Source organism: Phoenix dactylifera, chromosome 12 (assembly GCF_051530095.1).
Source record: "Phoenix dactylifera cultivar Ajwa chromosome 12, Ajwa_hap1_PhDact_Kaust_v1.1, whole genome shotgun sequence".
Taxonomy (NCBI): Eukaryota; Viridiplantae; Streptophyta; class Magnoliopsida; order Arecales; family Arecaceae; genus Phoenix; species Phoenix dactylifera.
Genome location: NC_143201.1, coordinates 26,251,303 through 26,279,286, shown reverse-complemented (window position 1 = coordinate 26,279,286; position 27,984 = coordinate 26,251,303). Strand labels below are relative to the sequence as shown.

At 37.4% G+C, this 27,984-nt stretch overlaps 2 protein-coding genes across 5 annotated transcripts; both read left to right on the top strand.

The window, feature by feature from the left end:
- The first annotated feature begins 90 nt into the window (after positions 1-90).
- LOC103706399 (long chain acyl-CoA synthetase 4-like) lies at positions 91-15,733 on the top strand. 2 transcript variants are annotated; one of them, XR_015972404.1, is made up of 20 exons: positions 91-294; positions 443-1,391; positions 1,668-1,731; positions 1,821-1,910; positions 4,010-4,066; positions 4,352-4,400; positions 4,941-5,017; positions 6,946-6,985; positions 7,070-7,164; positions 9,481-9,648; positions 9,820-9,930; positions 10,001-10,088; positions 11,054-11,120; positions 11,479-11,554; positions 11,664-11,781; positions 12,155-12,400; positions 12,790-12,946; positions 14,742-14,924; positions 15,059-15,178; positions 15,404-15,733. XR_015972404.1 is itself a non-coding variant. In XM_008790523.5 (20 exons), exons 2-20 carry the CDS (start codon positions 1,249-1,251, stop codon positions 15,437-15,439), a joined length of 1,968 nt encoding a protein of 655 aa, XP_008788745.3. In that variant the 5' UTR covers positions 91-294; positions 443-1,248; the 3' UTR covers positions 15,440-15,733. The 2 variants fall into 2 exon arrangements, 1 of the variants encoding a protein (XP_008788745.3); XM_008790523.5 differs by having other exon boundaries at positions 12,790-12,929.
- A 3,399-nt stretch (positions 15,734-19,132) lies between these two features.
- Positions 19,133-27,824, top strand: LOC103706194 (plastidial pyruvate kinase 4, chloroplastic). Of its 3 annotated transcripts, none has more exons than XM_008790270.5 (5): positions 19,133-19,408; positions 21,285-21,378; positions 23,892-24,373; positions 24,492-26,138; positions 27,427-27,824. In XM_008790270.5, the coding sequence occupies exons 2-5, from the start codon at positions 21,319-21,321 to the stop codon at positions 27,560-27,562; spliced, it is 2,325 nt and encodes a 774-aa protein (XP_008788492.3). In that variant the 5' UTR covers positions 19,133-19,408; positions 21,285-21,318; the 3' UTR covers positions 27,563-27,824. The 3 variants fall into 3 exon arrangements, with proteins under 3 accessions (XP_008788492.3, XP_038986237.2, XP_026660991.3); XM_026805190.3 differs by having other exon boundaries at positions 19,383-19,519; XM_039130309.2 differs by lacking the exon at positions 21,285-21,378 and having other exon boundaries at positions 19,295-19,408.
- The last annotated feature ends 160 nt before the right edge of the window (positions 27,825-27,984 follow it).

The following is a 27,984-nucleotide window of genomic DNA, read 5'->3' as shown; positions in this document are numbered from 1 at the left end:
TAAATTATGATGGAATAGGGTAATATAAATCCTCAGAATATGTGGTTCTGTTATTTATATTTCCTCATAATTGATCTCTCTGAATCCTTTGTCTCATTGAGTAATTGAGATGATTCTGTTCCAGTATATGGGAGTAACGTCTAGTCTTCCTTGTTGCCAATGCAAATCCCAAACAAACAGGCTCTTGAGCATTGGGCTGAAGAGAATGGAATGAGTGGAGATTATCCTGTCCTCTTTAGAATCCAGAGCCGAAGAAATATTGGCGGGCTATCAAAGATTGCAAAAGCAAAGAAGGTCCAAATTCATAATTCACACTTAGTTTGCTTATTTCTTCACTTTTTTTTTTTTTTTTTGAATTAAGAATCATTCCCTTTTGCTGGCTTAAGTGGTTTTCAAGCTCCTGGAACTCAGACTATATTGTTTCTTATATATGTTCTTGCAGTTGAAAGGTTTTGAGTCCATAAAAGCTGTTCACCTTGAACCAGTAGCATTTGAAGCGGCCACATTTGCTCGAGTACTGCCATTATTTGTAGCAAGAGGATGTTGTCCAACTCCCTGTTGTCTGGGATTTTTTGCTTGTGTTGCCTGCTTAATGATGGTTTTGCAGCAATCTGATTGTCTGTTAAACCGCTCATGATTCTTCCAAGACAAAAGAAGCTGTCTTTTTTTTTAGAGAATCTGATTGTCTGGTGGAAGCCTTAATTTGCGAGAAGCCTTGTGCCGCCCATTCCATACAATTTATTTTGTAAAGTACGTCTTTTTAACTGTGCCGAGGTTCTTCAGAAAAATCCCACCCGTCTGTTTCAGTCATTAGTTTTATTTTATTTTATTTTATTTTGTGTTATCATATCGGAACTCATCCAGATGCCGCGTTTTTTCACGCATCTCCTGTCCATGATTTTATCCATCTGTATGCAAAACGCTTGATAAAAACTCCAAACTCAGCTCATTAGTCTTGTGCCCCATTTTGCTTCTCCGTCAAGCCGCCCATCAGATCTCGGTCTTCGCCCTTAAGAACTTGGGCTAAAACGCCAGGCGTTGGACCAACAGTCCAACACCTGCTTTCCTTCATCCCGTACGTAGTAATGGAAAAAACCAACGGCCCTTTCCGCCAACAAGAAGGAGAAAAGCGGTGGGCATATCTCCGCAACTGCGGTATGCTTCAAATCCGTGACTGCCTTCGCTTGTGTCTCCCTGAGTTTGATTCGGGAATCAGGCGTGGACAATCGGAGAGAGTTCGTGTTGGAGATGAAGCACCTCGTGGAGGTGGAGGAGGGGCGGGAGGGCAGCGACGGTGGGCCCTCCGTCGGCCCCGTCTACCGAAGCGTCTTCGCCAAGGACGGCTTCCCACCGCCCAACCCGGGCTTGGAGAGCTGTTGGGATGTTTTCCGGTATGGTTCTCCTCCTCTCTACCGTTCGTTCTTGTTGAGACGAGAAACCAGTTCTTTTCTTTTCTTAGTTTTCGTTGTTCGGTGCTTTCTGTTTGGAAATTCATCGATCTTCGAAGATTTTCTCTTTTTTTTTTCTCGGGAAAAATATGTGTGAAACTAATTAGGACAACAAGAAACCGGGATTTTAGCGTCCATATATCTTGTTCCCCCCCGCCCCCTGCTCCCAATATGATGTTATTGATTGTTGATGCTGACTTGTCTGTAATTGTGGTTCAGCATGTCTGTGGAGAGGAATCCAAAGAATCGAATGCTTGGGCGTCGCGAGTTCATCGATGGGAAGGTTAGTCCTCTTTATCAGTAGTATATGCCCCTTATATAATTTCTTTGCATTGGATTTGTTCACTTTGTTTGTTTATTTGTGGCTGGCAGGCGGGTAAATATATCTGGTTGACTTACCAAGAAGTATATGACATTGTGATGAAAGTTGGGGCTTCCATTCTCTACTGTGGAGTAAAGCAGGTAATTTTTTTTCTTCTTAAAGAGATATTGTTTGTTATATTTGTGCGTGCATGCGCGTATCAAATTAAGTACATGGCTCAAACAAGTTCTAGCAATGAGCAGGAAAAACTTTTCAATACACAAAGTTATGTATGTATTACGATATTGAAAATTCTAAAAAATAAGCATGTGGTCGGTCCCTCTCGCATGGAATTTCCATTTAATTTGGAAATCTACTATCATCTTTTTCTCTTTATGAGCTTGTTATTTCTAGGACGCGAGTAACAGTACATCTGTAGGGGAGGAAATGAAGGAATAAGAAGCGAGGGTAGCATAGTATATACGCTTCATGATGGGTAGCTCATTTTCATAATCAGTTGTAGGTGATATGTTCTCATACTGTGCTAAAAGTGCTTGTACCTTCCTTGTTGCAGTTTGTACGTGTGTTTGATTCTGTAGAACTTGCTTGATGCTGATATATGCAACCACAAATTTATGATGCATGTATGAAGGGATACTGGCAACTTGTGGATGTAAATTTATAAAATCTAAAAAACTACTTCAGCTCTACTGAATTTCTCTACTTGCTTAAAACTACTGGGCTATAACAGCTTGCTAAATATAGAAACATTGAAGTCTGTAGTTCCTTGATAATGTCTAACCAAGAAGTGACATCTTCTGGTACAAGTTCTTTGTTATCTGCTTTTGCCTTAGGATAGTTGTCTTCTGTGTATCAGTAGAATTTTCTTTCTTGTTATCTATCAATGTTTAAGTTAGAAACACCTAGATTGTTCTTGAGGACTAACAAACATAAATAAATGGAATAAGTATAGGGATTTAATATGTAGAGATCTTACAAAAAGAATTTCATATTTGTAAAATTTCTTTACAATGCTTAATGGAGAGTTTTTAGTTTTTTTGAGAAAAGATGCTCATTAGATAGTTTTCTAATGAAAAATTAAAGATTTATCTATGGTTATGGTGTAAGAAAAAGATATTGAGGAGAAGGAGAACTACATCAGGGGTAAAAGACTACCATTTGGATCCCATGGATAGTGAAACTTCAGAAAGCCGAAAATTTGAGAGAAATAAACGAAAGTCTGTTAAGCCTGTATTATCCATCTAGGCAGGTGATGGAAACAACAATTAATTAATGTATCGATACATAAGGTTGAAAAGTGATTGCATGGTAACAACCACTTCAAATGGATATATGCATATTTCCAGCTGGTGCAAGAGAGATGTACCCAGCCTATCCTCAAGCTTGCACTAGCTAAATTCTGATCTGTGCAGCTATTAACACTGAGGACATAAAACCATCAAACTGCATTTCAAGTAATCAATATGTGTTGAGAAGGAGGAAAAAAACAACGGGCTTAGGTGCATGGATCTCCCGGTAGTTGATCCAATTGAAGTTCTTGATAAGACAGCACTTGATGGATTTATCTTTTCAGAGCATGTGATGCCATAAATTATTGCCCCAATTTCAGCAGCCAAAAATGTATGGAGCTGGGGCTATGCTAGAGAGGTTGGGAAGTTGGCCCTACATCATCTGCCTTCTCAGTCAGACTTCCAAAGGGACCACTCAATTTCAAGTTTTGAGAGCCAGCTGACACACCTGCAGCTATATTGAAACAATGGTGTTTCTCAGACACATATAAGATGATCATTAAATGTCAAATCATGTTCTTGTACCTTTTTTTTCCTGTGAGTGGTTATTTTGAGTTTGGCTTGGTCTAATTCATTTTGGGATGTTTAATAAGTAGTTGAGCTATTCCATGAGTTCTTTTAGTTTTAGAGCTTGCTTAAAAGAGGTTCCCCTTGGTTATTTTTATGTAAAAAAGGCTGCATAAGCAAATCACTTTTATATTGGCATTCCAAATTATATAAACTGAGTATGACTCTGTCTATGTGTTTCTCCCTTTTTTATTCACATTCTTGAAACTTCTTTTGGTATGTATGACAAAATTTTATTCATTGTGAAGATTCTTTTCTGTATTTCTTGTAAGACATTGTCCTTCATCTAAACTGTTTTGATAAATTAACATTATGAAATATTCTTATTAAAAATAAGAATACTGTGAAAAGCACTGTTAATCATTATAGTTTGGCTGTTCCAGGGTGGTCGTTGTGGCATCTATGGTGCCAACTGTCCTGAGTGGGTCATCGCTATGGAGGTATTCTGCTTTTAATTACTTGGTGATTGTTGTTTTAAAGCTAATGCCATTTATATTGATTCTTGAATATTTCAGCTACCAATATCAAATAGTGAGGCTTTAAAAGTATTTTTGCACTTCCATAGACAAATTTTGTTTTCATGGAGTCCTAATCTTTTGACATTCGCTGTCAAGCATGCTCTATATAATATTTTTATGAAAGGTTTAGATGCAGAAAAATTATTGCGTTGATGTATTTTGCAATTTATTTCTGTTTATCTTATGAATTTTGTATGACTTACACAGGCTTGCAATGCTCATGGAATTTACTGTGTTCCCCTGTATGATACCCTTGGTATGTAGTTTTACTGTTCTTTATGGATTTGAATGAGCATGAATGCATTAGTGCTGACAGCCACAACCATGGTGGGTATTGGGAAAGCATCCTCTCTTTCTCCTCAAGTTAAGCAGAATGCTGACTTCAGTGGATCCTTTTGATTCAAGGGAGCTGAAATAAAAGTTAATATCGTTTTAAATTGGGACATTCTGCCTTTTCTGTTCCCGTCTTTTTTTATCTTACTTGAGTTTCTTTCACCCTTTCTCATTGTGACAAGGAGTTAGAAATCAACAGCTCATTATTTTTCCTTCTTCTTTGCCTGATTATAAAGAAGAAAGTATCCTCCCATATTCTGACATAGACTCTTTCAGCATATCCCAGTCTTTCAAGGAAGCAGCCTGATGCTTGCCAGCAGCTAATGTGCTTATGATTCATTCAGATCCTTAGTTATGACTGTGGATGCAATTTACTTGGAAAATTCAATTTCCTTCAACTTTCTTCTGATAAGTGCTATGTATTAGATTCAGCTTCACTTGTTATTTCTTTATCTTGACTCAGGCGCTGGTGCGGTAGAATTCATTATATGTCACGCTGAGATTCAGATTGCTTTTGTTGAAGAAAAGAAGATTGTGGAGGTATCTTATCCTTTTCACATGCCTGTGAACAAATTTGTTAGTTTTTCTACTCATTTTATATAATTTATTATTAAGATATTTTATGAAGTATTGGAAATTCTTCATTACCTTCCAAGAACAACTTCTAAAGTGAAATGTCGAGAATGTTATAAAATAAGTCTGTATTGTATAATTAATATCAATTTATTAGTATATATCTTTTTAATTTCGCCAACCTGTAATGCCATTCAGCAGTTTGCTCATCTTTCTGTAACCATGTCCTCATGTGAACATCCATGATTTTTTAAAGTTCTGTTCCTCTTAAGCATGTCAAACCATCATATGGGCATGTATTGGTCATGGGTTGGTACACATGCACTGCAAAGCAGGCCTGTACATATCTGCTTGTGGTTTGGCCATTATGGGATACCCATATCAGAACCGATCGCTTTGAGGTCAATACAGGCTGGTACAGGCATTACCTACCGGTCGTGTACTGCAGTTTTTGAATCCTTTATACTCATATTTTTTCATGATTTCTTTCGTATATGCCACTATTCTTAGCTACCTTCCATCTCATATTTTGTTTTATATCTAAAAACTATATTCTTTTAAAGTTCAGGTCATTCTGGTATCTTGTTATTTCTTCCATGGTTTACTGTTACTTTTTCGTCTTATAAATCCAAATATCAGTTATTAAAATCTACATAGCCTTCTAGATTGATGATAATCTGGGATTGCATATGGACAATTACATTATAGTATAAGGCCAATCATAAAGGATATTGAAATTAATTTAAATCTAGAGACTAAAAAATCTAATTCGAACTAATTGTTCTGTCTATTCTATATAACTATATTATATGATTTTTTCAACCTTTTCAATCCCATGATCTGAAATTAGATTTTCATATTTTTGTCACCAGATCATTGTCTTGGACTGTCTTACTTTTTTGAGTATGAAAAGACGCTGGATGCTAGCTTCAGTTCTCATTTAATCTAGCTGTCTTCCAAAGCAAATAGAAAATCTATGCCTAAGTTCTTTAACATGCTAAATTTCAGTTAGAATCTTTGTTATTTATTGGACCCAGATCCTAGAATACATGTTTGATATGTATCTGAATCAGATATGCATTAGACACCTGGAAACTTGCCAAAATTTTTTTTGCTTACAGCTTTTAGAAATTTCTGGACTCTTCGAGCAATGAATTCGCCCCAATATAACAATGTTAAATTAGGTTTTGTTCTTTTTAGAGATTGGTAAAGAAAGTAGGTACTAGAGTAACTATGCAAAATTTTATTTTTCATAATATCCTTTAGCTTATCAGAGAGTTTGAATGAGAAACAAGTGTACTGTAAGACCTTAACAAATAATATCTTTTAATATTTTCTTCATATATATTTACTTAGATTTTTTTTTTTTACTTAGTAGAAATTTTCTGCATATCCTCGTGTCTTCTTTTTTTATCTTACCCAGTCAAACACTTGGACATGTATCTGAATCCGAATCTCATGCCAGTGTCCAAGAAAGGCATTAGCTCTTTGATGTGTGAGTGGTAGAGTAGCAAGACTGCTAAGTTTTTGTTCAGGCAACTTTTGAGTTTTCCTTAATTTATACAATCTTGTTTGGTTTCAAGATTTTTATATCCCTGATTTTCAACATTTTTAGCCAGATTAAAAAAACACTCCACATTCTAGCAGTAGATGTGTGAAGGACAGGGTGATGCTTTAAAGGTTGCTCTGGTGGGTTGTTATACAAGTTTATACTTATTTCCCTTATTTCAGTTTAAAGCATTTAAAAATGTGAATCAGCTATTCTTGCATTTAATAGGAAAAGTACTTTCACATTGTTGTTACCAGTCATGACAATATTGGTTTTATATTGAAATATTTGCACACCATTAGAATTTACTGCGTATACTTTGACCAACTTTTTGTGATTCTTTCAGTTGTTGAAAACCTTACCCAATTCAACCAAGTTCCTGAAAAGTGAGTATTATATGTTCCTCCCTTCTATTCCAGATCTATTGGTGCACCATCTATGTTGTCTTGATACTACCATTTAGTTTACAGCAATTGTAAGTTTTGGGAAAGTCTCTCATGAGCAGCGAGAAGAGGTTGAAAAGTTTGGTTTAGCAATATATTCTTGGGAGGAATTTTTGCTTGTGGTATGTCCATTGCTTTGACTCCTGAGATTTCTTGTGTAAAATAATTTGTCATGCTTACTATTTCTTGAGCAAATAATCTGTGACAAACTTCAATATTTTGCACCGGTTACTTAGATGCACTATTCTTGTTATCCGGAAATCATGTTCAACACCAAGTTAATTCATATAATAATATTTCCATGGGAATCAAAATTTTTGTCGACTTTTTCATGTTTGGCTCCAATTAGTGGCTCTAAACATTCTAAGATAGGTTTTAAAAACAACTGTTTAGAAGCTGTGTAAAAATCAAATGGGACCCTTTGTATAGCTACTCCTTGTATTGGCTCCAAATGCTTATTAGGTACATTTGTCTTGCATATGTTTATTTTCTTTGTTTCTTCCATCTTCAATGTGATAATAAGTTGATGTGAGCTTTATCACACCAATTTATGACCTACTTTAGTCCATAACTATCCTGAACCGCCCGGTTCAGAGCGTACCGAGCCATACCGGCGGTGGACTGGAATGGTTCCAGCAACCAAAATGAGAAACCGGCGACGAAGGAGGAGGAGAAGGAAAGAGAGGAAAAGAGAGAGAGAGAGAGAGAGCGGGGGAGGAAGGGAGAGGGAGAAGGAAGAGAGAGGAAGATGGAGGCTGGCCGACAGAGGGTCGCGGAGCTGTGCGGAGGGGCAGAAGAGTGGCTCCACCTCCAGTTTGCTTGTTTCATTTGAAATAGGAGTTTCGAAGTAAGAAGTTTGCCGACTTCACTTAAAAATCTCGAAAATAAAAAGGAGATCCCTCAAGGACCCTTGTTTTGAACGAAACAAAAAAACCGGAGGCTCCGGCCCCCGCCGGCCCTCCGTCGGCCTTCGCCACCCTCCTCTCTCCCTCCCTTTCTCCCCCTTCTCTCTCTTCCTTTCTCCTGTCATGCTGACCCCATGCCATTGCTCTCCCATCTCCTCTACTGTATTGGTACAAGCCCGGCATGCAACGACATGGGGGTGTACTGACCCGTGCCGCCGGACAATCGGTCTAGGCCCTAGTTTTGGTACAATAGTCTTTGGTCCATTATGACTTTCATAGAAGAATCTTAAGTTGACTGCACACAACTATTAATAAAATAAAATTGACAAAAGCAAAATTGTCATCATGGAAGTTATTTGACCAGATGCAGTGAGTAATTTAGGAACTGGTAAATGGCCTTTGTTGTGCAACACTAAACTGTGGATGCTGAGAGTTAACATAGACATATAGGAAATTGATATCTGGAAGAGAGAGTCCTAGAAGGATAGTCGGATACTTCAGATTGCATTCTGTGGCCATGTTTATACATATCAGATATTAATATGCATCAAAAAGAATACGGTTAGGAAACATGTTGAATTTTCCCCCCTTTTATACCCTATCTGTTAGTACTTGAAGAAGGGCTTTGGATACTTAACAAATGTGTTTGAGGATGGTGAGATGGGCCTTTTTTTAAAAAAGAAATGATGAATGCGAACCTCTTAATGATGGACATGCAGGATGGTCAATTTTAGAATGTGATGTTGATGACTTGATGTTACCTTATGGAGTATGGACTATGTTACCATGGAAACACATTATGCTTTATGGGTGCTTTTCTAAGTATTTACAAAAAAAGAGAGCATATTTTGTATTACTGGAACCAGCCATGTGCTTCATACTTTTTAAAGATTCTTGTATTGGAATGCCTATATTATTGTATATTTGTATCCATGCCCATATTAGTTTCCATGTTTTGTGGGAGTCGTAGACATCCGAGAACAAAACTTATTTGTCATCAGTTATAATTTGGTGAGATGTAATGGTCAAGCTCAAACTTGGTAATATGCACTTGAACACTTTAAGCTCTATCAGATGACGCAATGCAGCCTCTTTAGCCTATTCTGCGCTAACTTGTGAAAATTGTGGAACGTTGTGTTCTTTTGGAAGATGATATTACCTAATCAGATGTGAAATGCAGAGTTTATTTGATGCCGACATCCTAGATAGATGTGTTGAAGGAATCACTGGGTTTTCCTTATGATGGTTTCTTTTAGTAAAAGAATCTTGTTGAGATTTATCTAAGGGGGTGAATAAGCTATACAAGTTATCAGAAATATATATATGTGGAAACAAAGGCATCCTATAAGCAAGATGCAATGTTGGAGAGATCGTAATAACATTGTATCTCTCTCTCTATCCATTGTTCTCTTTTTCTAAGTTGGCAGAAATGCCCATAATCTTTTTCGAACTTTTAGTAAATATGGCTTTTTAATTATTATCCGAAAGATATATTGTCACCTTATAAACAGAATTTATGCATTTTACCTACAGGGAGAAAATCAACAACTTGATCTTCCAGTGCATGAAAAACAAGATATATGTACAATAATGTACACCAGTGGAACAACAGGCGACCCTAAGGGTGTAATGATATCCAATGAAAGCATTATTACGCTTATTGTTGGTGTGGATTGGCTGCTTCATTGTGTAAAACAGCAGGTATTATCATTTTAATTATTTTGTAACTTCATTGCTCCATTATAGATGCCTCTGCAAAATGAGGCCTCAAAGCTTATAGCACAATTTTAGGTATTTACTGTATTTTTTATCTGTGATAAATTACTCAGTACCTCGAATTTATGTAACTTATTGTTCTTTAATTTGTTACAGTTGAATGATAGGGATGTTTATCTATCATATCTGCCTTTGGCGCATTCTTTTGATCGAGTGATTGAGGAATTGTTTATTTTTCATGGGGCCTCAATTGGATTTTGGCATGGGGTAAGCCAATCAACTAGATTTTTTTATAATGAATAAAAATCATTACTGAATACTTAGTTTTCTTCTTCAGGATATCAAACTATTAGTTGAAGATATCGGAGAGCTCAAACCAACTGTCTTTTGTGCCGTTCCACGTGTACTGGATCGAATCTATTCAGGTGGTATTTAAAATGGAAGTTTTTGAGTGTGTTGCTACCCCTGCATGTTCTAGGACATCTGCATGTAGTTTTGTAGGTAGATGTTGATAGATTTTGAAATATGTCAACAATCTGTGAGAGTATGGAGGTGTGCATAATCACTCAAATGTGTAGGCTTATTTGTTCATGCTTTATCTCTATTATACTTTTGGCCCGTGCAATGCTAAAAATCAAGTTAACTGAGTCCACTTGAAGTATGAGAAGAAAGAATACTGGTGATATAAGGCGCTTATAAGTGCTTTACAAATTAATGAGATAATGTCGTAGATATTTTCTAAATGCAACGTATAGGGCATACATGCTAATATGTACATAAATGTGTGATTTTGTTATAGTATGAAAGTATTGGATATTTGTATTGGATAGTGGCATCTGCGTGCCTCTGGACTGGATGTTTCTCACTGAATCTTAATTTTCCATTCTTTTCCAAAGAATTTGATGACAATTAAGATAAACAATTTGCATTTAATGAATTTATTTGTATCTGTATTAGTATTAAAATGCTTGTCTTCATTCACAAATTTTCCAGAGTTTCTTATGTTGTTTTCATTGCAAAATTCTGGATTTCTATCCACAAAATTCCAATTACGAGAATTAAAACAAATTAGAATTCTCAATTCTCTACGATGTCTAGGAGATAGAATATTTTCAGGAACAAAGAAATCATAATTACTTTTGTCTCCATACACAAGCATATTGCCGTGTCTTGCAACGGATTTATCAAAATTCTTCGGATGCTGTGACTCTTGCGGACAAATCATAGTTCATTTTATTTCCTTTTTTTTTCTTTTTTACCTAGTTGTTTGATCTTTGAAAATTTTTGTTTGCCTGCAAGAGACCACTGACAGAGAACAACCCCCCTTTTTTGTTCATGGGTACATTTTTCGTGCATAATGAAACTATATCTAAATTCTACTTATTTCCAGGTCTGCAAGATAAGATTTCTTCAGGCGGCTTTCTGAAGCAAGCTTTGTTCCATTTTGCTTACAAATAGTAAGTTCTTGTATAATGACTAATTTCCGAACCATGATCGATTTATCTCTTGTTCGATCACTTCTTTTAGCTGCCATGTATTGGTTTTTCTTTTTATCTCCATTTAAATTCTGCATGTGATACTTCCTAAATTTTGATGTTGATAGTCAGATCCTTTTTAAGTTTCAAAGTAATATTATGTCATGAATCATTTATCTCCATCTTACTTAGATCCAGAAACTATGATTCTGGATTTTTCATACTGTCTATCTTTTCTTTCCTTGTTTTCACTTTTTAAAGTGTGCTAATTCCATTTACCTATTAAATAGTTTATCAATGTTGCTGCATCTATTTTAATACATGAGATGGAATTTTGCAGCAAACTACATAACATGAAGAGGGGAAGTAAACATGATGAGGCATCTCCAGTTTTTGATAAAATAGTTTTTAATAAGGTGGCTTTAGATTTTTATGAAGATATTACTTGTATGTTGTTGTTTTCAAACTGGAGGCCCTTAATAGTTTTTATATTGCTTTATGAATTTGTACCTCTTTTGCACTTAGGTGAAACAAGCGTTTGGTGGGAATGTACGACTCATCCTGTCTGGAGCAGCTCCTTTAGCTACCCATGTTGAAGCCTTTTTACGGGTGGTAACATGTGCGCATGTTTTACAGGGCTACGGTATGCAACTATGCATCTCTGATAAACTGCATACTGTTTTCATTTAATTTGTTTACCTAAACATTAAGGGACACTGCAAAAAACATTAAGTCCTTGATAAACTTACTGCAACTACGGAAGTGGCTCATTGGTTTTCAATAACCAGTTAAGGTATCACAAAAGGTTGTCTTAGTGAACTTTGCTTGGGACCTACCCTTCCTTTCACTTAAAAAAATTATTGTCCATCAGTGTGAATCTGTTATGTATATCTACAAGATTGGTCCCTATTATAGTTTTTATGAAATGACAGCAAGTAAATGTTCTATTTACACTCAGTTTAGAGATTTGTTTTGGGTTTATCATAAACAGCTGATTACGCTTGTTCTTATTTTAGGTCTGACGGAAACTTGTGCGGGAACATTTGTGTCACTACCAAATGACTTTGCAATGGTTGGAACTGTGGGTCCTCCAGTGCCAAATGTTGATGTGCGCCTTGAGTCTGTTCCTGAAATGGGATATGATGCCCTCTCAAGCATACCCCGTGGAGAAATCTGCATCAGGGGAAAAACCTTGTTCTCAGGATATTATAAAAGAGAAGACCTTACAAATGAAGTTATGATTGATGGGTGGTTTCATACAGGTTTGTTTGTCACATAGAAACCTGTCTTGTATACATGCATGATGAAACAAGCTTGTAACTCGGTGCTTATGTGAAATCTCTCTAGGTTAAGGTGATGATTTGCTTGTCACCTTTGCTTGGCTTGGTTAACCTTGTTGAACAATGACTCTTTTTAGCCCCATTTCTATTTGAACAAGCATTTGCTTAGATCTCACATTGGTAAAGTTGGATACCTATTAGGTACTGTCAAAATCCTGATGTAGAAACTTTAACTTCTGGTGATATTTAAACTCTGCGCATTTGGTTTCATGTTTGACACTTTTCAAACTTAGATTTACTATTCTTGTGCGACCAATTTATTTTGAGGCCATTTTTTCACTACTGATGTTTACAATGATTGTTGTATGCAGGAGATATTGGAGAATGGCAACCAGATGGAAACTTAAAGATTATTGATAGGAAGAAAAATATCTTTAAACTTTCGCAAGGAGAGTATGTTGCAGCTGAAAATCTGGAGAACATCTATGGTCTTGTTCCCGATATAGACTTTGTATGTCATGTGAACAAGTAATTTAAGAAATAATCATTTATTATTTTCAATTTACTGTGATATACTATGGTAGAATACATGGCTTAGTTTCCTTCTTGTCTTCTTTTGGTTATTTATAATGTCTCTAAAGTGTTCATAAGCTGACCACCTTATTAAGGACATGGCGTAAGGGAAGTTACTGGAAAGATAAAATTTGTGCAATTTGTGATTACTACAAAACAAGGTTAACCTTTGAATTCTTTTAATTCAATTCACCTAATTGAACTTCAAATCGGAGAATAGATTAAGATGTTACTGATATTGGTTATTGAAGTCAATCTCTGCTTCCATAATATTTGGTGATCGTTGCATGCAATGAATTCTTAAAGAAAAATTTGTTATCAGATAATGTACCTACTATATGGTGTTATATGTTTGGCACAAAGCCAGGTCTTAAAGATGATGCAAACATTAAAGTTGAGGGTCGCAAACATGAGAATGCAAAAATCGATATGCTGGATTAATGGGGACAGCTAGAGTAATGAGTATATAGCAAGTGAAGTGAGGTTGTGAAAGTTGCAAGTAGAATCACTGTGGGAAGCTTATCGTTATAAAAAGGTGTCTTTAAGGATTCACGTAATGCACTTTTTTATAGATATATAATAGAAAAATATGGAAACATGGAGGGCATGTTCTGGTAAAAAGAGTTCTATTGATGTTCTTTTTCTTTATGGTATTTTGAATTCGTAAATGCCCTTCATTTTTATTATATATAATCATGTGCTTGTTAAGAAGGTTTTCAATTGCATGATTGAGAAATTTCTTGTTATATGTTGTGGGAGTATTGAGCATATGCAGGGCAGATGAGATGTCAGGATAGGAAACTTAGGATTTTTTTTCTGAAAGTACTGTTTTGGATCATAAATGTACTTGTACATTAGCACTGCATAGACATTGCCAGTGTATCTCTTAATCATGGTTGGGAAGTGAAACCAAACAGGTGTGTATCTATCTAAAAAGATGCAGAGTGAAGCATGTTTATAAGTAAGGTACGCTTTGTGCTAGGTTTCATGGCTGGGGAATGGCCAGGGCATTCTGGTTATATGGTAGACATGGTTTTATTGATGGAATATAGATGCCAAAACAATGAAATTAAAACTTAAAATGCTTGTTGAAGGTGATATTCTCAGATTGTCATGAACAAGAGAGACAAAAGGAGGCTTTTGATATATATTGGGATTTGAATTTATAAGGAAGAACTCACATGGAAACATACGTAAATAGTGAAGAAATTCTGTTCTGTAGAGCCAGCTCCAAACAGTTAAGTGATATTCCTCGCAGATATGTTTTCTTTCCCGCAATTGACTTTAACCAGCCTCTCTAATGGGATTTTATCTGCGCATATGCAGCAAAGCACGACTAAGCAAGAATGGAAGGGCCAGTCATTTTGTATTTGCAAGCGCTGTTGTTTAAAGATCTCTTTGCAAGTTTATTTACTTTATTGAAAGTATTATTTTTCATAACCATTAGAAGGGGGCTTCTGAATCTTTGACTGCTAAGGCTGTCACATAATTTTCTTGCTGCACTGTGGTGCAAGCAAAGGTGGCAAGAGAATTGCTTTATAAACTGAACGCTGGAGGGTCTGCTGGCTGGTAGAATGATAATATGTGATGTTGACTTGACCTTTTTAATAGTTTAGCAACAAATAGTAAATTATAATTGCCCACAAGTACTGAATCAAAATAAATTTGAATAAATAAAGTATTCTCTACCTCATCATTGAGTTTTATAAGTTCTTTTATTAATTAACCAGCATAATTGATTTTGTTTCAGATATGGATATATGGGAATAGCTTTGAGTCTTTCCTTGTTGCCATTGTAAATCCCAATAAACAAGCTCTGGAGAATTGGGCTGGAGAAAATGGTATCAGTGAAGATTTTCCTGCCCTCTGTGAAAATCCCAAAGCTAAAGAATACATCCTTGGGGAACTTACAAAGATTGCCAAAGCAAAGAAGGTAAACTTTCCTGACTCATATTCGGTTTTGTTGGTTTTGCTATCATTATCCAATAACTGTCACTGTATACTAGCTGAATGATTTTTTGGCCCCTGGAATTTGATGTCATGTGCTGCTTTTTAATGTTCTGGCAGTTGAAAGGTTTCGAGTTCATAAAAGCTGTTCACCTTGATCCTGTACCATTTGACATGGAACGTGATCTGCTTACCCCAACCTACAAGAAGAAGCGGCCACAGTTGCTCAAGTACTACCAGGTTAGTCATCTTGTCATAAAAGCTGTTCTCTTTAAACTTGATCTCCCTGGTGTGTGGATCTTTGCACTTGCTGATTGCTTGTACGACAGTTTGGTCGTGTTGAACATCTTCCAGCTTTGTCAGAGAAAAACGGAAGGGGGGAACAACCCTTGAATTGTTCATTCCTCGTATTCCAACCCTTTTGAATGTTGATTATGTTCTTGACATGGTAATTGTTCTTTTCAGACGGTTATTAACAGCTTGTACAAGAGCACCAAGTGATCAACCAGCTGATCAGACAGGAGTATATGATCAACAGATCTGCTGCTGCTGCTGTCTCTTTGGTTTTAGCGTGTATAGACTATCAGTTGGTTTATTAATATTCTTGAACTTGTTTATTTCATATTTCCAAACAGTTGTTTATTAACCTACGTGTACATGCTTGGATGAAAGCACTCTCCTTTTGAGGGTTTTGAAGATTATGTGCATGTTGATGATCTAAATAACTGTTCTTGGTGAACAAAATGTGATGGATTGCTGCCATTGAGAATTCATATTCATCCTTCTGTTGGATCATATTTCATCAGCTGTTCATCTAGGACATTTGTCTTTTACCTGTTATTTTATTGATAATTAGCGATAGCAAAGCCCAAAACGTTGGAGTGACCAATGAATCATTATTCCCTGCGCTCAAAGTATGCCACCGGAATTTAAGGAGTAAAACCAATCCTGGTTGTTCTGCACCTGAAACAGTGATGCCTATACTTTTAGCCGAGTGCTGGAGTTGGGGCAAGTGAAGCATGCAGTTAGTTCTTCATGCAAATTCACTGTATTATTTCTTATCATTCTTGTTCGTCACTTTGTCACCCTCATGGTTGTGATATTATTATCTCTCTTAATCGTTTTGTTGTTTGATAGTTTATAAAATTTTGGGCCATTCATATAAAATATCATGACAGGTGATACTGATGCAACTTTAGCCACCTTTATTACTGTTCATTTTTATTCTCGGCCTTCGTTATTCGTATTCGGAAGATTGTCCCTTTCCTAATCCTCTTAATAACCCATAGCTTTTGGTGTAATCATAGCTTTTTATTATTACTGTTCATTTTTACCTCTTAACCCATCCAAATATTAAATGCTCACATACCGGCATTGCTCCATGGCTATTTATCACTTTCCTAAGAACTTTGGTGCGAGGAAGCTCGGCTGAAATCAGGCAAGGGACATGAACCTAGGTCGTTGGTAAGAACATTCAATGACTTTACCAACTACACTAGTTGACACCCTTCTGTACGTATTTTTTTCATTTTGTTCTTCAATTTTTATTATGGGAGTAGGTAGTGGGGTATAACACTTTATATCATGTGATCCACTTCATTAATTTAAAAAAAAATAAATGAAAAGCTATGATCATACCAACTGATGAACTTTAGCACGCGTATGCCAGAAGATCAAAGCCATCCAAGGGATCATAAATATTTCAAACAAAACCCGTTTGTGAGATGAAACCCCAGGGTATTAGATTGGGATTATACAAACAAAATACTTTAAAATTTGATCCTCTTTGAAAGTCATTATGGCAACACTTCAAAGTTAAAACTGCCTAGTCCTATAATGAGCATTGGGCCAACTAATTGGGATATTGAACAACATGTTGAGCCCATAAAAAATATTAGTAGATCAAAAAAAAACCTATACTATAGACTCACTAATTTAATTTCCATAGTCTATTAACCACGGTCTATCTCTTGCGTAATTGTTTCTATGTTTTATTCTACAATGTTATACCCCTTTTTTTTTTTTTGGTGAATCGGCTGCTCACACTACCCTAGCATGAGCACAGCCAGCTACATCAGAGTCAAGCAAGCAATGCAAAGCAAAAGGAATGGAAGACTGCTGAGTCCAAAAAAACTCTCCGGAGTGGTGCGCAGCGAAGGAGGTGACCCAATTAGCTGCCTAGTTTGCCTCCCAAAGAACATGCCTAACCTGGAGAACCCGACACTCATGTAGCATCCGACGAATGTCGCCCAGAAGCGGATGCTCTACCTCCTCCTGCCCCTCTTCCCTAAGGTGTGCCATCAGGGAAGTTGAGTCTCCCTCCAGAATAATACAACTAGCCTACAAAACATATCTCATATAAGAAAGCCCTTCCTATGCTGCTCTAAGCTCCGCCCCAAAAGCCGAGGCCTCGAAGGAGCGACATCTCCCTACTGCAATCAGTCTAGCACCATGGTCTCTGATGACAAATGCCACTCCCGCCCAATCGGCATCGCCGGGCAGACTTTCATCGAAGTTCACCTTTAGATGGCCAGGGAGTGGGGGCTCCCAAAAAACAAAGACCAACCTGGGCACTGTGGTAGCGAAGAGAGGGTCCCAGATGTCCCTAGCTATCGCAGATGCATCCAACTCAGCTGCCTCCATAATCTCCACTGTCTGACGGAGAGCCCGTTCTACAACAGACCTCGAGGAGCCCTCCTCACCTCAAAGACCCTGACGTTCCTATCCAACCAAATGTGATACGCCAGGTAGACAGCAGCCAAACCCCACCCTGCAGTGCACGGTGATCGTAGAGCAATCCTTACTTGCCGCAAAAAATCCCCCATACCAAATGTAGGCCCCAGTAAGGGGAAAGATGCCCTCCTCCAAACCTGAGCTGCTCGTGGGCACTCAAACAGCACATGGCTAACAATCTCCACCAACTCCGGGTAGTCCACACACATCCCAGAAACTCCCATCCCCCTCCGAGCCAGTAAAATCCTAGTCGGCATGCAGTCCTAGACCACCTTCCAAATGAACAGTGTCACCCGTGGGTGAGCCCGCATCCATCAAATCCACCTGCCATTACAATAAGGCACATGGGATAATTTTATGAAAGAGAAGCACGACATGAATTGCTTTACCTTTTCAAAATAAGGCTGCAGCTTAGGCTTTCGAACTTTGTAGATTCCCGTGAATTGGCGTATGGCTAATTGTGAGTCTCCGAAGACGTATAAGAAGATAATTCCAATATCAGGAGCTATTGTCAATCCTATTATCAGGGCGGTTTTTCCCTAAGTATTTTATAATTTCTATTATCCTCCTAATTTATTTGAAAATAAAAATAGAGTATCAACAATGAAGATGCAAGGTATCAAGTTTCAAGTATATGGCATTTTTGCTATCTTTCTAATTTTTATATTTTCTAATGCTACCGTATTCTTTTTTATATTTTCTAATGCTACAATATTCTTTCCTCCATGTTTATCCTTTTTTTTTTTTTGTTTTCCACTGTTGGCACTATAAGGATTTTTTTTGGTGGGTAAATATTTTGAAAAGGCTGATCAATTTTTCTATTGATCAACTTATCCATATTTTCATGCTTCTCTAGGTGAGTAAGTTCTTTTTCTATAGATAGTATTTGCCCATGAAATGGGAGAAAAATCTTAGCCACTTGAGAGGTGGGTGAGTTATCTTCCCATCAGCCGATAACAAAATATTTATTTTATTTCTGAAATGCCCTTGACCCTAATATTATGTTATATAATCAATATATTATATACAGTTTTCTATGTTTCCAACCTGTAATACTGACGTTATAATGGAACAACCTTATTGTTGCACATTAAACATCTGTAATCAACAATTGAAAAAAATTAAGTTAATATATGAATGTTATATTTTAATTTGATGAATTTGAGGAAGTCATTTTTGTCAAAAACATAACATTCAATGAATTATGAATTTTATGTTTTCAATTTGACGAATAGTGCTAGTTAACATTTCTTGAAAATCATTGAATTAATATTAAAATAGAAATGGTTCCCCAAGGATTTTCTAGGATTAATTTTCTACAGTCCATCAAATCTGAAAGCATATCTAGAACATAACATGCGAGTTTATGCTGGTTGTCCACGTTATTGATTCTTGATTCATGCTTGAGAGTTCCTCCGATAACCAAAAAAGCTTTTAAGCACACCAATCAGTTTGCGAGCCATCGCCAGACACCAGTTCGCAGACGGCCGAGACCGTGTAATTCCCTCGGACGATGGCGTGTAGACCGTCCGATAAATAGGATCTCTCGCGCGTGGTCCATCCAAGAGCCGCCATTACAAGGCCGCTCCTTCGGCAATGACGTCCTCCCACGTGGCAACCCAGAACGTCCCTTCCATGCTCCCGTTCCTGTATCCATCGAGATACCCAGCATTTTGACTACTTTCGTGGCTCCCAGGGGCGCCGCCGCCGTGGAGATTCTCCCTCATCCGATCATCGGTAATTGCTCTCCTCCTATCCCGATTGTTAGAATTATTAGTGTTTTCGAAATCTTTGCACCGGTCTGTGGTGCTTGGTTTGTCGAAATCTTCGTTTCGAAGAAGGCGATAGGTGAGCTCTTCTTTCGGAATCTTTTTGCCCTTCCGGTCTTCTTGATGTGATTAAACTTGGTGGTTTTACTGTAAGTTTTTACCGGGCATAATTTTCCCCTAGTGAAGAAAACTTTGGCTTATTTCTCCATGTAGAAATTAGAATCTCGGGGGGCATTTTGGTGGGAAAACCACCGGGTTTCTCACGACTGGGGAGATCAAAGTTTTCTTTTTCAGGAGTTAGGAGATTTGTTTGAAAAGATTTTTGTGGACGAAGTTGGTTTCTGTGTTATAAGGTTTTCTTTTAATGCGTTCCTGTGAGGAAAGAATGTGAATACGTTCTAAATTCTTCTTTGTAAGCGTAGCGACCTTTTAGTCAGTCGAGAATTCTTCATTGTAATTATTGGATCTCCAATTTTTTTTTTAAATATTGTGTTTCAAGAAACCAGTAAACAGAATAAACCTGGTAGATTATAAAACTAAATTTTTAATTGCTGTTGCACTACTAACCAATTAAAGATTCAGGCATTCGCTTTGAGGACTTTTGCCCCAGTTATGTTTCTACAAGGGCCTCCATATTAGATCTTCTGTTAATAATGAGTTACGTGAAGAAAATTAGAAGTCAGAGTTGATCCAGATGTTGTGTGAATTATATAGCAAAAACTCATTCTCAAGGTTTTAGTGCTTGAAACCTTTTCATTACTTATCCAAATGTTCTCTAGTTCCAAGGGGCCAAGGGATTCATAATTTCGAAAGTAAAGACCATAATTCACCAGATAAGCAAGTTTCAACTTGTGAAGGACTTCATAAATTCTTTGATATCAATAAGTTGAATCACTTGAACTTGCTTTATCAGATCTATAAAAAACCTGGGACATTCTATAATTGCTCAAGAAGACTATAGATTAAATAAAATCCTTTTTTTGGCTTAGAAAGAATTTACAAAGCGTTAATTGCTAAAGTAATTTGCGGACTTGTAGACCAGGTATAAATCTTGAGGCCTTTCTGAAATTACACCTCTAAGAAAAAATTGAAAAGTGAATAGAATAAAAATTTTGTAAGACTGCAGTTGTCTCATGTCCATGAGTTCTTGAAACTTGTGTGCCAAGGTGTGAGCATATTAACCATTCAAGTATCATGCATGCTTGTTATGCATTCTTTACTGCACCTGTAGAGCTATTAATTCTCAAGTCATAGAATCTGAAGATACCATTCTCTATAATATTACAGCTATTAAAATTAAAGAAAAAACTCATGAATGCTTTAATTTTCTCCATCTAGTTTCTCATCTTATTAAACTTTTGCTCTCTCTACATGCAAACATATGCATATGCATGCCTGCATTATATGTGTACAACATCTATGGATAAATATGTACATTGCACCATCGTCCTTTCATTTTGCATTTGACAACACAAAATGCAAACTGGATTGCATATTATGTTCCCTGATCATATCATTAAATTCAAATGTGAAGTTATTATACTTGCATAAGGTTTATGGATGTCAATCTATTTGCAGATTTATATACTTATCATAAGTAGCGTTAACAGTATGAATTTTGAACTGCACAGGTTTGTCATCAGCAAAATACCTTTTATTTTATTAAAAATAAAATCCTATTTCTGGTGTCCAGTGAACCTGATCCGGAACTGAATGCTCAATTTAGATACATTTTCTTTCTTAAATATGTTGGCTTCTAGTATAACTTGATCACCATACACGTCATTTCCTTTTTGTATTATTCTTGTCTCTGTTGTTTCACTTCTGTTGTTGATCTTTTCCAGGTCTTTTGACATGTTATTTAACGAAAGCCTTTAGATGAAGCTACCTGCAGTTTCATTCCACTTGATTGTCTGTCATGGATCCCTTCCAAATCATGTAATACTCCTCTTATACATGTCATGTTTGTACAGTAATATGTGCTATAGTTAAGATGTATGTCTTACATCATGACCAAATTGTTGTAGAACTTCAACTTTCGATCTATCGTTTTAATGCCTTTTTAAATTATTTCTTACTATTTGAAGGATGGGTGTTCAGTTCATTGATTTGTATTGGCACTATCTAGCACATACTGCGAATTTATAGCAGCAGAGGGAGGATGCACTATGTTGTCTCATTTCCTCAAACTTTTTGACATTTTCAACATCCAAAAAGTATATCTATCAAAAACTAGGATAGTGAAGCTACATGACTTATGTCTGAGATCCTTTTGCTTATATCCCTTTTCTAATCTGTGACATCTTCGGTTTATACTTTGATACGTTGAGATAGGTCCAAGACCCCCTTGTGGATATTTCTTGGTATTTTCAGCATCCTGAAAATATATCTAAGAAAAACTAGGATATTGAAACTACATGACTTATGTCCAAGATCCTTTTGCTTATATCCCTTTTCTAATCTTTGACCTCTTTGATTTACACTTTGATACTTTGACATAGGTCCTCGATCCCTTTCTGTGTATATTTCTTGCATAGACTATGGGTATCCAATAATCCCTTTTTTCAGGCTTCCATGTGCGAATCAACAATATAAGACAACTTTAGAATAACCACATGGAAAGTGTATATAATGGCATTTTAGGTAGCTTTTGTTTACACTTTTCCCCTTTCCCGTCCCCTGCTCTTTTAGTAGATTTTTCAAATTGGAATTCGACTAAAATAGGTCTCCTAGTCTAAGAATTTCAAGGAATCTCTTTTTAGGAAAAGATGTGCGCTGAGATTAATGTTTCTAACTTAGGACTCCCGTGGAGATAAATAAAATTTGTAGAAATTTGTTTAAAGGAAAAACTATTGTTACAATTTGTGCAACTCAACATGCTCGTGAGAGGAACAGAAGGCAGACTTTCTGATTATCGTAGTGTTTAACTTTGCGAAACTCAGACATGGAAAAATCAATTTTTCATATTTTTCTGTGCAGAAATTTTATGAGTATGAACCATATATTTTTTGGGGAAACATTGAGTTTACCCTGGATCAGTCAATATTAGCTCGCTTACATGCATTGTGACTGCTGTAATGGTGAATAGTAGCCAACACCCAATAAATGATGTATTCACTTTGGTCTTTTTAATTAATATTATTACATCATGATAAGTAATTTTTATTATTATAATTCATATCCAAATGTCATTACATCGCTGTCTCGCATTGTTAAAATGGCTGCTAGCAACTATCATAAAAGGGCCATTTTGCACTTTTTCTTAAAAAATATATATCGTAAAATTATATTAGACAGCTAGAGCTGTTATGAAGTTTATAAAGTAAAGTTTCTGGCCATGGTTATTATATATATACAATGACATTATAGATTCCTTAGACTCCATAGAATCTCACTGCAATTGCTATGGTAACAAAATCATATTTTCCATGCCACGTTAGGACTGAAGACACAATCAGCAAAAGCAAAAATCTATACTCTTCCCCCTTCTTAGATAACCTCAATCTCGATGACCAAGAATAAGCCTGATCTGAGGGTTAAAATTAATAGTTGTATGGACTTCGACTAAACTCCACCCACTCCATTGTGCACGATTGTGCAGCTTCATGATGCAAGAGCTTATGGCTCTACCATCCGGCATACTTGCATACGAGCACAGACCCTTGAAAAAAGGATTAGTAGGCTAGATGTACTTAGAGAAGATTTCTGGGAACTTTGAGAGGTGTGCTTAAAAACTTACAGATCAAAAGAAGCGGAAATTTTACTGAAGCTTTAGAGCCAGTATGTGCTGGAGGAATTTTTGTTATATACACTCCATTGGAACATTTTCTATCTCATGATGCAAGAGCTTATGGCTCTACCATCCGGCATACTTGCGTACAAGCACAAACCCTTGAAAAAAGGACTAGTAGGCTAGATGTACTTAGAGAAGATTTCTGGGAACTTTGAGAAGTGTGCTTAAAAACTTACAAATGAAAAATAGTGGAAATTTTACTGAAGCTTTAGCGCCAATATATGTCAGAGGAATTTTTGTTATTTACACTCCAGTGGAACATTTTCTATCCCATGATGCAAGTGCTTATGACTCTACCATCTGGCATATTTGCATACAAGCCCAAAACCTTGAAAAAAGGATTGGAGTCTAGATGTCCTTAGAGAAGATTTCTGGGAACTTTGAGAGGCGTGCTTAAAAACTTACAAATCAAAAGCAGTGGAAATTAATTGAAGCTTTGGATCCAGTATGTGCCAGAGGAATATTTGTTATTTACACTCCAGTGGAACATTTTTTATCAATTTTTTTGACTTGGTTGCTGGAAACCCCGTGCAGCATTACATCTATAGGTAAACTGTAGTTCTTTACCAGCTTTGTTAACGTCATAGATAAATATGCACACTATTTATTATAAAATAACTCAGCATATATTTAATGTTTTTTACTTTCACTGTTCCAGGCAATATGTAAAGTTCATCTTGCAGATTTGACGTCTTCCAAACCAAATGTACAGCTTTCTCCATCAACACTTAGAGTTCCTTTAAACAATGCATTTTCTGGACATTACCATCTCCGAATTCAGGGGATATCAAAGGAACACCAAAGAAAGTATATTAAAGTTTTTGCCAAGCTACAGGAAAATGATGACTCTGAAAGCAACAGTAGAAAAACTTATGAGGATATGCTTGATGCTATTACACACAAATCAGAAAGTGATGATAGGTCTGAGAAATCAGCTTTAGGATCAACTGAATCAAGTTCTCATGTGGAAGAATCAAGTTCTCATGTGGAAGAGGTCTCAAACTGTCTGTCCTTTCCTAGGCAAGAGCTTTCACAGTATCTGTTTGACCCTGAGGTTTACCTTCACAAATTAAGGGCTGTGAACTTGCATGTGTTGGCATCAGAGCAATGGAATGCTTCTTCTCTGAAAACATGCCACAGGTATGATATTTTTCTTCTTGTCATGTTTCCTTGACCCTTCTGATCTGTTTATTAACCCCCTCCCCCCACTCCTTCATGCATTCGGGTTTGCATCATAAGACTGGAATTTTCATGGCAGAACCTACTTGGCGAGTGCAACAAACTTGATTCATTATTTGGCATTACACTGCCTTGATGTAGACCAACTTAAAGAAGACCTTTGTTCAGTAGGTTTTTTGAATTTGGAATATGCGAATACCAATGTTCTTGCAAGCATTACAGCCAGTATTCAGCTGTTGGAAAACCTGAAATCTGATTTTTCTTGCAAGAGAACATGGCCTACGGACATGAGAAATTATCTCGCTCTCCAGGAGGGTGAAAAGGTAATGGATTTGGGCACCAGTGCCATGAGGAAAAGGGCATCAATGCATGCAACAGCACTATTTGGACCTCTTCAAGAGAAGAAAAATGTCCACATAATGGTAACAGTTGGGAGAGAAGCGCTCGCCAATGAAATGCTTCTTAGCGATCTTCTCAAAGCAGGAGCAAATATTGTACGGATTAATTGCGCACATGATGGCCCGAGTGTTTGGAGTGAGATAATCAGACTTGCAAAAAACAGCTCACAGATGTTGGAAAAACCATGTCGAATTCTTATGGATTTAGCTGGACCGAAGCTGAGGACAGGGCCACTGAAGACTGGCCCGGATGTGATGAAAATAGCCCCGAAAAGAGCTGCTCAGGGTGATGTGATTTCCCCAGCTCAAGTTTGGTTGTCTCGTACAGGATGTAGGCCTCCTGCTCACCTATCATTGGATGCTACCCTGTTTGTAGAAGGTGACCGATTTTTCAAAGAACTTGAGGTCGGTGATGTCCTAAAATTTATTGATGTTAGAGGAAAACGGAGATCATTGACAATTTCCAAAAAAATTTCTGTTTTCAGTTGTTGTGGCTATGTTGCAGAGTCTTTGAAGACTGCTTATCTTGAATCAGGAACCAAATTGTGCATTCAGAGGAAGAAGGGTAAAGTTTCTATTGGAGAAGTGGTGAATGTTCCAGCCATGGAGCACTTTATTAGACTGAGGGTGGGAAATCTGCTAACTATTACGAGAGACCCCAGATTATCTTTGGAAGAAATAGATGGTACAACATATGGTGCTCCGAGGATAACATGTGATTCTGGTCGTCTTTTTAACTCTGTCAAGCCTGGGGACCCCATTGCATTTGATGATGGAAGGATTTGGGGAGTTGTCAAAGGAACTAGTATCAATGAGATTGTGGTTTCAATCACTCAAGCTAGTCCAAAGGGTTCCAAACTTGGTGCTGAGAAATCCATAAACATTCCCAATAGTGACATGCATTTTGAAGGCCTTACTTCAAAAGATCTTGTGGATCTTGACTTTATTGCTAGTAATGCTGATATGGTAGGCATTTCATTCATTAGGAAATTAAGTGATATGGTTATTGTTCTGCAAGAACTGGAGAAGCGAAATCTACGAGGGCTGGGGATTGTGATGAAAATAGAAACTCGTGGTGCCTTCGAAAATCTGCCTCTTTTGCTGCTTCAGGCAATGCAATCCCCAAACCCCCTGGGTGTTATGATTGCTAGAGGAGATCTCGCAGTGGAGTGTGGTTGGGATCAAATGGCCGGTATTCAGGAACAGATCTTGTCCATCTGCAGTGCTGCACATGTGCCTGTTATTTGGGCAACCCAGGTTCTAGAATCGCTTACAAAATCTGGCATTCCTACTAGAGCAGAGATCACAGATGTGGCCAGCGGAATGAGGTAAAATAGAAATCTGACCTTTCATATATTGCATGATACGGTGATTCATTTTGACTTGTGATTATGGTTTAGCAGTACAAGTACAATTTTTATGCAGTATGGTACAATGGTCTGGATTCTCAACTTATGTAAACTACCATGTATTGTAACATCAAACTAAATGACATCATTTCAGTTGATAGAATTCATGTTTAGATTCTCTGGACAGGATTATAGCCCAGTACACACTTCTATCTCCCTAAGTTGAGATAGAATTTAATTCACCGTACCACCTCAAACCATCTGGTTCGGGTTGTACCTAACCAAACCGATAGGGAACCGGAACAATTCCTCCTGTCAGCTCGGTAAATTGGTCGAACTGGCTCTAATTAATTAACAACCCCCCCCCCCCCCCCCCCCCCCTTCGCCTAGCTTGGTTCAATTAAACCCTCAGGTTGACTAAACCATCCCTCCAGCTCGCTAAATAGCCTTCCTCACACCCTTCAGCTCGCGATGCTTTGAGAACCTCCCTCCCTTTGGCGCTCGTGACCGCTCAACGCATGCCCCACCAAGACAACACTCACCCTTTCCCCCTCCTTTGGCATCATAGGTAAGCATCTTCCCCGTCCCCCCTCCTTCCCGCTCTTTTTCTTTCTAGCGCTAACCCTATAGCCTAGGGTTCTGTCCCGCTGATGATGATGAGGGCTTTCGATCCCTCTCTCCCCCCCCCCTCTCCCTCTCTCTCCCTTCCTTTTTCTCCCTCTCCCTCCCTCTTTGATTCTCTGTCTCTTTTCCTCTCTCTCTCCTCCTCTTCCCCTTGCTCTCCAGCTCTCCCTATGTTGGTACGTCCTAGAATGGCCATGCTGAATTGATCATTGGCTGGTACCCCTTCCGGTACTGGTTTGGCCAATCTTGCTTGTTAATGGGGTTTCCTATCAATGCAAAATCAACAATGGAACATTTGAATTGAAGATATATCATTAAATAGGGTGCATGACATCTAAATGTCTATACATGAAAAAATCAAATGTTTTTGGAGATTCCCGACTAATGCAATCAAAAGGGAATGGGCACTTTAGTTGGCATTCTGTGAGATACATAAATCTCACCTCAATAACCACCTGTACCTGCCCCTCTTTTCTATGATATACATATATGGCTATATAACCATCCACATCCAAAATCCTACTTCATGAGCAGAACATTTTAGAATTATTGTTGTGCTATGTTTATCAAGTGGTAGTTAGATTTGATTAACTTGGAATCCTATCATAACAGTAATGCTTGATAGATTCTGTTGAATATGCAGGGCAAGTTGCATAATGCTGAACAAGGGCAAATACATTGTAGAAGCTGTTGCAATGTTGAACTCTATTTTGCACAACTGTACTGCAAAGAAGAACGTGAAGACTTTACCGAAACCGCTTTTCCCATCAAGCTGCTAAATCAGTTACTTCGCCATTGTGCTTTTACCCTGACCTATCTTGCAATCTGAATCCCTTAATGCCTCCATGATGGCGGCTGCTGTTTTATATTTATGCAGTAGATTTCAGGCTCTGTGTAGAGCTGTCTACATCGGTCTTGCATCAATGTGTGGTGTTACATGCTTCACTATCTAAATCAACACAATTTGATTGTTGTATATATAAACCATAATCTTGTTGCATGGTTATGTATATAATTCCATGTCAGATGGTTTTGCTGCCATGACAGATTCAAGAGGTCGTCATATTATGTCAAAAACCATCAACTTCGCTCAATGACATGCATGGTTATGTATATAATTTCATGTCAGATGGTTTTGCTGCCATGACAGATTCAGGACGTTACCATATTATGGCAAAAACCATCGACTTCGTTCAATGAC